The sequence below is a fragment of the Pogoniulus pusillus genome, chromosome 9, assembly GCF_015220805.1.
Source record: "Pogoniulus pusillus isolate bPogPus1 chromosome 9, bPogPus1.pri, whole genome shotgun sequence".
NCBI lineage: Eukaryota > Metazoa > Chordata > Aves > Piciformes > Lybiidae > Pogoniulus > Pogoniulus pusillus.
In genome coordinates, this window is record NC_087272.1 from 19724928 (window position 1) to 19737454 (window position 12527).

The window sequence follows — 12527 nt, forward strand, 5'->3', positions numbered from 1 at the left end:
ATGTAATGTAAAGATGTCTTTGGTATGACCAGTCCTTTATTTAATGAAATTTGCATCTTAATTTGTGCAGCTCCAATTCTGAAGATCTTTGGAGTCTGATATTTAGAAAACAAGACCTTTTTCAGGAATCTTTTCCATCAATAATTCTACTTTTTCAACTGAGTTACGTGAATGTTAAGGTTATATTTCCCTGATTAAACTTCAGTAACAGCAATTTTTTCCAAAACTTTACACTGATTGACAGCTTTTGTCAGAGAGAAGTTAGGGACTACATGAACACTGATGCAGACACACATTATTTTGATTTTTTTCTAGCCTGACATGATTGCAACAATATATTAAAGATTAGTATTTTAATATTCTTTGTTTTTTAAAAATACTACTTAAAGATGGATGCCTTTTTTTTCTCACTTCAGGTGTTACAGTTATTGACAAACCATTATGATCAATAAAAGGATTTCCAACTTGATTATGCACTAGAAGCAGTCTTCAACAAGTACATTTGAAGTGACTGAGAATCTAGGCGCTTCTCTACTTGTAGCTGCACCTTGAGTCACAGTGGAAGATGTGACTATCTACAATTACAGCTGACAGACGATGAAGATTACTCTAGGCAGAAGCAATGTGTGTAGGATTTTTCTGCAGTTGAGCAGAAGGTGATTGAATTTTTGAAGTCTAGTGGACCTTTTTTTTTTTCATTGCAAGATCTTACAAAAAAAAGAAGAAAAAGCCACTTTCCTAAGGACCGACTTCTGTCAGTGACGACTGAGAAACGGCTTGTCAGTGAAGAATGGTGTGTATTCTGGTGAAAGTAAATTTTTGTCTTATTTTTTCCAGAGACTAAGAAATATATTTAAAGAAACGAACTGTCAGTCTTCATAGTAGGTATTGAATCCCACATCAGTAATTCCAGCTGGCATGGGGTAACTTTGTTTCCTTTTATAACAACTTTTGTTACATAATTATACTACGTGCATATGTTTGTGTGAGCAATTCGAGTCTTCAGAACTGATTTTACTATTTATAATTCGGCACAGGACTTTGAATATGTCAGTACTACGTTGTAAAACAGAGTTGTATTTTTTGATATGCAACAATGCAGCACTACTACTTCCCACTGAAGGAGGTCAGAGACGGTAGGACACTTACTGAACAAGAAGTGTGATTACAGGATCTTTTTAATAAAAATGTTGTCTGTACTTAGAATTTTTTTTTTTCCTGTTCGAGTTTGGTCACATTTAGATGTTACTTCTTTCTTACCTTTTTATCCAAAAAATGTGAATTGGCATGAAAATAGCTGAAAATTTATAATGAATGTATGAAACTGCATTGGACTTGCATGGTACTAAGGCCTCTTTATGCGTGTAACCTTAGCTTCTCTTAGCTAATACCTGAATATACTGTACGTGGCCACGCTTATACAGCAGCTTATTTTTATTCGCTCTTGGATGGCCTCCTCTTAACATGACCAAAGTTACTGTCATATTTGAGACATTTTCTTCAAATAAAAGTTTGTATATGGTTTCCTAATGCAAACAAGCTGCTTAAAACTTGTGTTTCTCAATGCAAGTGGTAATCCAAGTAACATTGACATGAGTGACAATAATTTTGGGTGGAAGTGGGGGAAGGTGGTCTTCTAAAGATGGGAATTATTAAGGTTTAAGTATCACTGGTTTGCTACAGGCCCATTTCTGAAAGCTTTGGTTTTCAGTTAATTTGGGTAGTGACCACCGCTGCGTTCACTGAACAATTTGAACTGTGAAATATACATATGGAGCATAATGGGGTTTTTTGCTACATGCTGAAATTAAGTGAACGGTTGCGTTTCACTGCTGGCATTGTATGACAAAGGGGGTCGCGGCAGTACCAGTAGAAACCTTTTACTTGAAGTGCACATTCGTATTTGTAGCTTTTCCTTGCCTCAGATGAAACTCAGTGCCAGGGGCGCTGCCCCCTCACCACCCTGTCACCACCCTTGTATTCCAGCCCTTTTATTTACTTAAGCAAGGAAGCCTGTGCCTACGCTTCACAGACACCACCGTGCCCGTTGCGCTCGGCAGGCTGGGGCTACGCAGAAGCGCCAGTGCCGCGCCTCCCCACGAACGAAGGAAATGAGTCAGAGCGCAGCCCTGCCCTGCCGTGCTTGCGAAAGAGCCAACGAAGGCGAACGAAGCGTCAGGCGCTTCGTGGCTGGTGCTAAGGGACAACGGCAACGCTTCTCGGGGACGTTTTTTCCCTCGTACCGGCCGTTGCCCTGTGGCCTCCTGCCAGTGGCCTCTCCGTCGCCCCCAGCGACGCTTATTTCTCGGGCACGCCTCGGTCCGCCGTGCGCAGAGCTCCAAGGGCAGAGCCGCACCCGCCTCTGCCCACCTGAGGTGCCAGTTCCTCCTCATCACGTCTTTGACGTCACCCTGCCTCTCTCCCGCCTCATTGGCAGTTCGCTGAGATCTCACTATCCTCACTCCACCCCTTCAGCCAATCGGCGCAAAGGATCCGCAGTCCGCTCCGTCCCTCCTCACGCCTGACTCCTCACCGCGGCCGCCAGCCAGCCAATGGGCGCCGCGACGGGTGTTGATGTGCGGCCAATGGGAGCGTACTCTTGGAGGGCTGGCGGCCTCTGCAGTTGTTATTGCTACGCTAGGCGCTGGTGCTTCCTTCACGGCCTGCAGGCTCGTCGCTGACACCAGGTGAGGGGGCGCGCAGGGGACGCGGAGGGGGTGCGCGATCGTGGCCTGAGCCAGGGATGTCTGTGCTGTTGGCGGCGTGTGGGCACCTAGCCGGCTGTGGCGCTTGTCTTGGTGGCAGCTGCGTGCAGCTTTGCGGCGCGCCGCTCGGGCCGCTCCCAGCGGAGAGTCTGCCGTGAGTGAGTGCCCGCGGCCGGGCGGCTGTCATTCTCCCGATTGTGAGCGGCGTGTGGCAAGGTCTCTCCACTCTGCTTCCTCGCAGGCTCGTCGCACGAATTGTGTTGGACTTCCTGGACCAGCCTGCTCAGGCGCAGCCTGGTCTGGGCCCTTGGCTAGCCGGCTCCTTTTTTCCGGAGGGTATGTAGCGCGGGTTTAAACTCGCTCGGCATCCGCTGTGATGTTCTTGCCATTGATAGAATGTTACCGGTTGTCTCGTGTTTAGTGCTAATAAGAAATGGTAGCGTCCGGGTGTCCTTGCTGTGAAAATGAACCGACAACTAATGATACTGCATACTGAACTTAGTTTATTACTTATGTTGGACCTAGTCTGAGTGTCAGCTGTGGCCTCATTTGTGTTCTCTGGCCTGTGACTGGTTCTGTTGGGGGGGGCACATCACCTTGCGGGAGGGAGGCTGAGAGAGTTGGAGTTGTTTAGCCTGGAGACGTGAAGGCTCTGGGAACACCTTGGAGTAGCCTTTGGGTATAGTAAAAGGGGCTTTTAGGGAAGGCGGAGAGGGGCTTTTTGCTAAGACCTGTAGGGGCAACACGAGAGGCAAAGGTTGTAAACTAAAAAAACAGTAGGCTTAAATTTAGCATAAGGATGACATGTTTTAGAATGAGAGTGGTGAGGTGCTGGAACAGATTGCCCAGAGGCGCTGGCATGCCCCTCCATTGGACATTCTCAAGGTAAACCTGAACAGGGCTTTGACCAATGTGACGTAGTGAAAAATGGCCCTGGCTCCATCCCAAGGAGTTTGGAATGCACTTTTTAAGGCCCTCTCAAACCCAAACTAACAAGCAGTCTAGCTGGTGGAAATGGCAGAAGTTCAGAGCGTCTCTGGGTATGCTGCTCCTGTGGTTTTGGGAGCTGTGGCAAGGAGAGGTGAATTTCCCCAAGCCAAGTGTAATCTAAAGGCAGTCTGCTCTGTTGATGTAGTTTGCATGGATTCTGGCTCACAGCTATAAAAAGAATGAGATTGGATTATTAAGAGATCATAGTTAATTTAGTTTCTAAAAAATAATTTGAAACTTTCTGTGCTTCTAGTACAGAATAGCATTATCTTGGAAAAAAAACTCTGAAATAAAATTGGGTAATCTTTTTTTTTTTTTTTTTTTTTTGCTGTTTTGAATTAGTCTTAAAGTTTCAGAGGTGATTGCCTCTCAAGTCTTAAACTTTGGGATTTTTTTACACTGTTCTGTAGAAAGAGAATCTGTCTTTCTTGTTGCTGTTTTTATTTGTCTTAGTCATTACCTAACTTTAAAGTAATGTAGAGGGTTTTTTTTTTGAGGATTAACTGTTGTTTATTCATTTTTTCCTCAAAATTCATAGGTTGCTTGGACAACTGTACAGAAGAACTGTACTTGTGATGTTTTATGTTTGAACGATGGCAGTGAACGACAGTGTTAATATCTTGAACTCTGCTTATCTGGCAGTAGAATACATTGACTCTTTCTTGCCTGACAATCCCCTGCAGCAGCCATTTAAAAATGCCTGGAATTACATGCTGGATAATTACACAAAGTTCCAGATTGCAACTTGGGGATCACTTCTAGTTCATGAAGTTTCATACTTCTTGCTCTGTTTGCCTGGATTTGTCTTTCAGTTCATACCATACATGCAAAAGTATAAAATTCAACAGGTAAGACAAAGTTGTGAGCTGTACACTTCCTGATTTACCTTTGAACATAAAACTGCAATATCATAATTTCCATTTTATATGATCTGTGTTCCTGTATCACTCAAACATCTTTGAAGTGACAGCAAAACTGCAGTGTGTGTGAGGACAGAAGGAAAAGTGGAGTTGTTGTTTTTTCTCCCTGGGGGGGCAGGGAGAGGTGTGGATTTTTCTTTCCACCATGGTGGTATAGAAGGGAAAAAAGGGGTATCTTAGTCTTTATGTTAGCAAAGTTATATATGTGTTTGGTTTATGTATCTGCAGGGGATAGTGTAAAAGAATCATGGCATCTGGTGTAGAAGTGTATCATGGTGTGCTTATTTAATGGCAAGTGTACCTTTATGCACACTTTCTTGCAATACTTTCGCAATGGAGAAAGCCTAGGATGAACTGCACACTCCTAACTGACAGAAGAGGCATCTCCAGTATCTGAAGATGGTTATTTTCCTGCAGTTAATTGTAATATGAATTGGAAACTAATTACAGTAGTTTCTGAAACTGCTGAAAGGTTTCCCTGCAAAAGCTGAATGTTTTCAAGGCATCTTATTTGTTCACAAACTTCTATCTTCAGCTTCTCTTTGCATTAGTTTAACTACAGGAACACATTCTGTAGCATGAAGAGAAGAAGCAATCTTTTATTTGTGTTCAACTGTTGAACTTGAAATCTTCCTTCTATTTACAAACACTGAAATAAAAAGAATAGTTTGGGGTGGCTGGCAAAGACAACTTATGTTAAGCAAGGCTTGCTTTGTATTTTCTAGAAAGCTTAATAAAGTGAGGTTTTGATGAAACTAGTCCAATTCCAGTGAATCTGTCACTGGAGAACTCCCTGTCTCCAAGGTGAAGTGAAACTGCCTCCAAAGTAATTTTGCAGCACTTCAGCTGTGTATAACAGAAATATGTAACAAAACAATTCTTCTGTTTCTTTGTAGGATAAGCCAGAAACGTGGGAAAAACAGTGGAAGTGTTTCAAAACACTTCTCTTCAATCACTTTTTCATTCAGCTTCCTCTGATTTGTGGCACCTATTACTTCACAGAATATTTTAACATCCCCTATGGTTGGGAAGAGATGCCTAGATGGTAGGTAGATTTTTCTCATGTGTTGATGCTGAGTTACATAAGGGATACGGAATATTTAACAAATTAGTGTTGTTAACTCCAAAGGCAATAAGTTTTTTGTGATGTTAACTGTTAATCTTGCTTCTGTTGATGCTTATCTGTAATAAGTAATTAGAGCTTTCTAGTTGTTTGGGGTTTTTAAATGGCTTCAAATTGTTCTGATGCTCAGAATAAGGGGGACTAAAAGGGAGTTTCTTTGAAGTGAAGCAAGGTTTGTGATAGCATGGCTTAAGTAATGCACTTACTGGGACTTTTGATCCAAGTGGTTTTTTTAATTTCTTCTAAGTGTTTCTTCCCTCCACCTTGTTTTATAATAGTGTGTTTTGTGTTAAACCGATAACTAGTTCATCTTTGTTTAAAAGCATTAGGAATGCCACCTTCTGTCCTAGCTCTGACTCTCTGCTCTGAAAGCAGTTCTTTACAACAAAAGGTCATCTTTCTTGGGAAGCTATTTTCTGTCTAGTTTAGATAACTGATGTAGCTCTGTGTTTTTTACTGTCTGGGACTTACACAATCTGTGGATGTTCTCTGTGGACTGCTTCTGCAATGTTGAAACACCACCTTATTATACTGCATGCTAACTCGCTTCAGGATATCAACAGATGAGCTGATCAGAATAGTTCCTGTACGTGGTAGTACATAACTTAGTATGTTGAAAAGGTAGTATAGCAATGCACTGTCATTCAGTCAGTAAAAGATGTAAACATTTTCCACCCTTACTAGCATATAAAGTATTTTCTCTTTCAAGATTGTGCGTCTGTCAGTATATTCTATAAGTAATAGCTCTTCTGCTTGTTTCAAGGTATGTTCTCGTTGCCCAGTGCTTTGGATGTGCGGTGATCGAGGATGCCTGGCACTATTTCCTGCACAGACTGCTCCATCACAAGAGAATATACAAGTATATCCATAAGGTTCACCATGAGTTTGTTGTATGTATTTCTCAATATTTTCAAATATTTTTTAGTATATCTAGAATCATAGAATGTCAGGGTCTGGAAGGGGCCTTGAAAGAGCATCTAGTCCACCCCCCCTGCTAGAGCAAGATTTCCTATACCAGATCACACAGGAATGCATCCAGACAGGTTTTGAATATCTCCAGAGAGGGAGACTCCACAATCATACCGGGCAAGACTATTGTAGTGCTCTGTCACCTTCACAGTGAAAAAATTCCTCCTCAGATTCACATAGAACCTCGAATGCCTCAACTCGCATGGACTGCCCCTTGTCCTGTTACAGGGCATCACCTAGAAGAGGCTGGCTCTGTCTTCCTGGCACTCACCTTTCACATATTTATAAACATTGATGAAGTCACCTCTCAAGTCTCCTCCAAGCTATAGAGCCCCAGCTCCCTCAGTCTCTCCTCATAAGAGAGATGTTCCATTCCCTTAGTCATCTTTGCAGCTCTGTGCTGGACTTTGTCAAGCAGCTCCATGTCGCTGTCGAACTGGAGGGCCTAGAATTGAACACAGTACTCCAGATGTAGCCTTACCAGAGCAGAGTAGAGGGGCAGGAGAACCTCTCTTGATCTACTAGCCACAGTCCTTCTAATACACCCCAGCATGGCATTGCCCCTCCTGGCCACGAGTGCACATTGCTGGTTCATGGTCAAGCTCCCATCAGCTAGGACCCCCAGATCGTTTTCCCCTTTGCTGCCTTCCAGCAGATGAGTCCTCTACCTATACTGATCCCTGGGGTTGTTCTTTCCCAGGTGCAAGACTCTTGCCCTTGTTGAATTTCATTAAATTTCGCCCAGCCCTCCAGCCTGGTCCAAATCTCGCTGAATGGCAGCACAGCCTTCTGGTGTGGCAGCCACTCCACCCAGTTTGGTGTCATCAGCAAACTTGCTGACAGTGCACTCTGCCCTCATCCAGGTTGTTGATGACTATATTGAACAGAACTGTTTCATCCAACTTACTTAAATGTCTTGTTTGAAAGACTTCGAAGTTTCCTGTCCCTCTAACAGTGAGATTGGTGTCTTTTCTTGAGTTCTTTGTCACAAATACTGTAACCAATTTTAATTTTACTTCATTAAATGGAAGATTGCACTCTTGTGGAAGTTTGATCATACCTGTTGAGCTATGCAAAGCAGACTTTTGAAAAGGTACTTACAGGTCTCATTGTTAGGGGAGGGGAAATGGTAGATTCCTGGGTTTGATAGTTTTCTTAGTTTACTACCTAGGGTGTTACCTAAAGCATACTAGGCTACAGAACACAGTCCTGATAGATGACTGTCATGGCCTGGGTGTGTGCAGCATGCTTGCTTCAGGGATTATAGCTCTGGATATGGGCCTCTGGAAAGCAGTATAGCCAGTTTTTTGACACTGTGTCAAGAGCACAGAGTTCAGTACAGAGGCATCTTGTTCTGCGTTTAACAGTCAGTTGGAGCTACCATAGAGCACGAGGTAATGAGCCGAGATTGACTGGAGGTGGCACTGTTCTCAGCCAGGCAGGGTGCAGCAGCGCTTACAGCTTGGAGTGAGGTAGCTGCGTTTAGATGGCAGTGTCTCAGCATCACAGAACTCGGTGCTACTGAACGGGAGCAGCGTCTGGCCTTTATTCTTAAGAGTGGCTAGCAGTTCTTGCAAACGTGATCTATAGGCTGTTGGCTCTTCCAGTAAATAACTTTCCTTGATAGTAAAAAGTGATGAATTAAAAAGGCCACTTAAGCCAAGGTTGGATTTATTTTGTTTTCTTCTGAACTTCAGTGTTAGATTAAAATAAACTTGTCTCTTTGTCTGCTGTTCTTCCTTTGAAAATTCTCAATGTTACACCTTTTTGGTCATGTAGGAATGATGTGTGTGTACAGGAAAAAATGTTTTACTTGGATCTCAAAATAACATATGAGAAATATTAACTTATTTTTTAAAATCCTTAAAGATGAGGGATTTAAAATTTTGTATTAAAAAAAAAAAACTTTAAGTGATTAATCCTGATTCTGGAAACATTTTGTCTTCCTTCCTTCTTTCTGCTTCCAAGACTGGATGTATATAGCAAAGCTGGTAGGAGCTTGCTGAACACTTTAATATTCATTAAATAACTCTTTGGCCTGGAATAATGTAAACCTAAAAGTTCTCAGCTTTTAACTAGCAGCAAAGTATTTGCCGTGAGTGAGGGAATGGTAATATTTATGACCCAGGAATACTGTTTTCTTAGCAAGGAGCAGAACATGTGTGGTAAGGTCCTTGCTCAGTCATACTATTTCTTTGCCCACAACATCACTCTTGGTTTAGTCTCCTAGGATAACAGGGAGGGGAAAGTATCACAAAATGGTCATTCTGATTTGGATGTAAATAAAATTGAAAATGTCTGTTATCTCTTTCTAGTCTCCATTTGGAATGCAAGCAGAATATGCACATCCTCTGGAAACACTTATCCTTGGAGCTGGGTTTTTTATTGGAATTATTATTTTCTGCAACCATGTGGTTCTTCTGTGGGCGTGGGTGATCTGTCGCTTGATGGAAACCATTGATGTACACAGGTGAAATACTCATGGCTTTTTAATCATTGGTTTTTCATGTCTCAGCTAAATTAGTCTCAGATTTACCATTTCTTCTGCATTGCAATGCTTTTATGTGTCTTAAAAAGAGTGACACAACCTGAGCAGTTACCACTGTTTTCTGTCTTGAGGAAATCCTGCTGATTAAAAGAGTGCAGACAATTGGTTAGAGCACCTCAGGAAGGATTTTCAAAAGCCAGCTGTGTCATTAGGATGTCTGGCTCTTGGTGTTTGGTGTACAAGTGTTAGTACATAAAAAAATAGTTACGGAAGGTCATGTTCCAGGTGAGTTCTTTCTGCTTAATAAATAACTTTGTCACAAATTATTTTCTGGACAAGAGAATTGGTAGGCTATACATCCAGTGACTGTCTTTAAGCAAATTGCTTTTGTTTGTTTGCTATACAAGAGACAAGACTTCTTATCTCTGTGCTAAAACTGATTTAAATTTGGCTTCAAAATGCCAGTGCAAATTCCAGTAGGCTTAGCTGCAAATGAATGAGCTTTCCTGTGTTCAAGAGGAGTAGTTCATAGTACAGTAAGAATTCATTCATACACAAGAATAGTAAGATGTCATTTTTTAAATGGTAGTATTACACTTTTGTATCTGGAAATGTATTGTGAAGCACATAGTGACTTATAGTAAGCTGTCAAGTAGCTTAGTGAAATGTGAACTACTGAACATGAACGTAGATACCATTGCTGGTTTAGTTATGTATTGGTTGTAGCATGAGAAGTATGTGTTGTGACATAACTTAAAGTAACAGGTGCAAAATATGATGATTAGCATTTTAGTTTGTTATCCTCTTAAGGGGTGGATAGCAAATCACCTTTCGCTCTTCCCACTAGGTGGTGGTAAGATGCTTTCCAGTACTAGCAAGATAAAGAGTAAATCTCTCTAAACCAAACTGTTCTGGTTTTAGTATGACTTATTATTTAATATATTTTGAACATTATCTATTTGAAGAATTTGCAGTGAAATGAAGATTGGAGTAGAAATGTTACAATTATAGTTGGTTTGAGATACTGATTGTCACTAAAAGATAGTGACATTAGGAAGGAGGAACAAGAAATTAACACTCTTAAGCTGGTTAAAGCTGCTAAACCAGCAGGAAGTGAACCATTGATTTTTTTTTTTAGATGACTTGCTTAATTTTATTTTATTTTAATTTTTTTTTTTTTTTTATCACTTAGTAAACTGAGCTGAAAAGGTTAGCAAGTGTCAAAATCATTTTGGGATAATTTACAGAAGCATTTGGCCAGGATAAGAGGAATCATTTCCCTGTTAAGTCACTAATACACTGATTGTCTCTATAAAAATAACAAGCAAATGCCTATATTCTGTGACTTCATCTATGGGGAAATCCTTATTGTAGCTGCTTTTTTTGTTTGTTTTTTCTCACCTGTAGTGGCTATGATGTTCCACTGAACCCTCTTCATTTGGTGCCTTTCTATGCTGGTGCTCGTTTTCATGATTTCCATCACATGAACTTCATTGGCAATTACGCTTCAACCTTCACGTGGTGGGACAGAATCTTTGGCACAGACTCTCAATTCATTGCCTATAAAGAAAAAGAGAAGAAGCAACGACTCATAATGAAGAAGAAGGCTAATTAAATTTCCAGAGTACAAGTTCTGTATGGTAATACTAGTCAACTTTTGCTTTTCTGTAAAGCAAAATAATGATTGGATGTTAAGCATAAATCTGTTCCTTGGCTACTAAGTGGTAGGGAAAACCAGCTAATTACACTGCAGTATCTTCCAAATGGGAATGCTTTCTATTTTGTGTGTAAGTACTGCATATATTTTAACTACAGATTTAAAAGTGATGCAAAAAAATAAACAAAAAGCAACCAAACAAGCAAACCTGGGATGAGTTGTATCTATCCTTTTTAAAAAAACACCAAAAAAAAAAAAGAAAAAAAATCAATTTTATCTTTCATGTTGCCCACTTTGAATACAGGTAGAATTATATATCTACACTGAAATTGGACTTAAGGTTTTTGTAAATCTATATTGTTACATTTGTAATATGAAATAGAGGAACATATTAACTAGTGTTAACACTGTATTTAAATATTGGGTAAAAGCTGCTTAAAACCAAAACATCTGGTAGTGGGAAGCTTGGACAGGCCTTTTGCACACTGGATAATGCAAACTGTTAATAACGACTCCTGGCTAACATGAGGTTAGCACAGACATTCCTGACACAGATTTATTATGTTATTTTAAATTACAGATAAAAAGAATAGAAGGTTTTCTTTGAAGAAACTTTTTTGCTGCTCTTTTGAAGTTGGTCTGTCAGTGTACTTGGCATTTACATTGCATTCCTATTGTAATTTGCTGAACCGACTTGTTGCTATATTTGCACTTGTGACTGATGAAATAAATGTGGTTTGGTTTGATGTGTGCGTTATACCTTTCATGTGTTTTTTAAATACAAAGCTGTGATTAAAACCACTTCTAATCTTCCCCTTCCCTCTAAAGGGAAGTAAAAAGGCTTGACTGCGACAAGTGAATGGAAGCTGAAATCCCTGTGTTGTTTGCTTTTTAGCAGGGGACTGGTACTTAAGACTCTGAATCCATATACACTGCCAGGCTTAGTGCTCCATGTTGGAAGAGGCCTCTTTTAATCAGATTTCAAAGATGGCCATTATCCTCTGCTTTGTCAACTCCTACTCTTATCCTGCAGCTGCAGCTATACTTAGCTTTATTTCACTGAAGCCCCAGCCTAAGATACAAGGAGCTTTCAGTGCTTCAGATTTTCTCTGTGTACATGATTCTGTTCACTGCTTCTCAGCCCACTGGCTTGTGCCTATGCATGCACTGTTGCAAAATTGTGTGAGCCAATTGATTGAAGACTCCAGTAAAGGTATTTGTAAAAGTTTGCTGCCTCAGCTATTGGAAAGCTCAATCAGAGCACTGAGAGCTTGGTAAAACGATCATGAAGTTACAATAGATATTCCGTTTTTAAAGCAGTTTAGAAAATAAGAATTTACTGATTAGGTAGGGAACACAGAGAGGCTTGTTTTATTTTTTTGTTCATTAATTGATTCCAGAATTTTCTGGCATCTGTTGTTATTTCAGGATTTTGGGTAATTTTATGTACATCCTTAGTGTACAGTGTGATTGCATGATTGCTTTTGATCCTTTGACAAATCCATAGAGAGTTATGCAAGCTGTGCTATGTAAATTTAATTTTTGCCAAAAAAAAAAAGGTGCCTACTGTACCTCTGTTAACATGAGAACTTGCATTTGAAAACCAGAGGATTGTTTTGCTGCAGGATTCAGACCCCCCTCATTTTACCACCACCCCACCATTTCACGTGTGGAA

General features: G+C 40.6%; 2 protein-coding genes across 5 annotated transcripts in view; both read left to right on the forward strand.

The window, feature by feature from the left end:
• KLHL2 (kelch like family member 2) overlaps nt 1-1539 on the forward strand; it is a 59119-nt gene extending 57580 nt beyond the window's left edge. For all 4 annotated transcript variants that reach the window (XM_064148771.1, XM_064148773.1, XM_064148776.1 and 1 more), the window contains one exon: nt 417-1539. In XM_064148771.1, the coding sequence (XP_064004841.1) occupies nt 417-445 (29 nt within the window). In that variant the 3' untranslated portion in view covers nt 446-1539. The remainder of the gene's footprint in view (nt 1-416) is intronic.
• A 980-nt stretch (nt 1540-2519) lies between these two features.
• Nucleotides 2520-11598, forward strand: MSMO1 (methylsterol monooxygenase 1). Its single transcript, XM_064148778.1, has 7 exons — nt 2520-2687; nt 2947-3041; nt 4234-4543; nt 5512-5660; nt 6502-6628; nt 9023-9177; nt 10603-11598. The coding sequence occupies exons 3-7, from the start codon at nt 4289-4291 to the stop codon at nt 10808-10810; spliced, it is 894 nt and encodes a 297-aa protein (XP_064004848.1). The 5' UTR covers nt 2520-2687; nt 2947-3041; nt 4234-4288; the 3' UTR covers nt 10811-11598.
• The last annotated feature ends 929 nt before the right edge of the window (nt 11599-12527 follow it).

Excerpts from the sequence above, each read along its gene's own strand:
- MSMO1 (XM_064148778.1), top strand. The coding sequence starts at position 4,289 with ATGGCAGTGAACGACAGTGTTAATATCTTGAACTCTGCTTATCTGGCA. Across the intron at positions 4,544-5,511 it reads AAAAGTATAAAATTCAACAG|GATAAGCCAGAAACGTGGGA; the intron begins GTAAGACAAAGT and ends GTTTCTTTGTAG. Across the intron at positions 9,178-10,602 it reads GAAACCATTGATGTACACAG|TGGCTATGATGTTCCACTGA; the intron begins GTGAAATACTCA and ends TCTCACCTGTAG.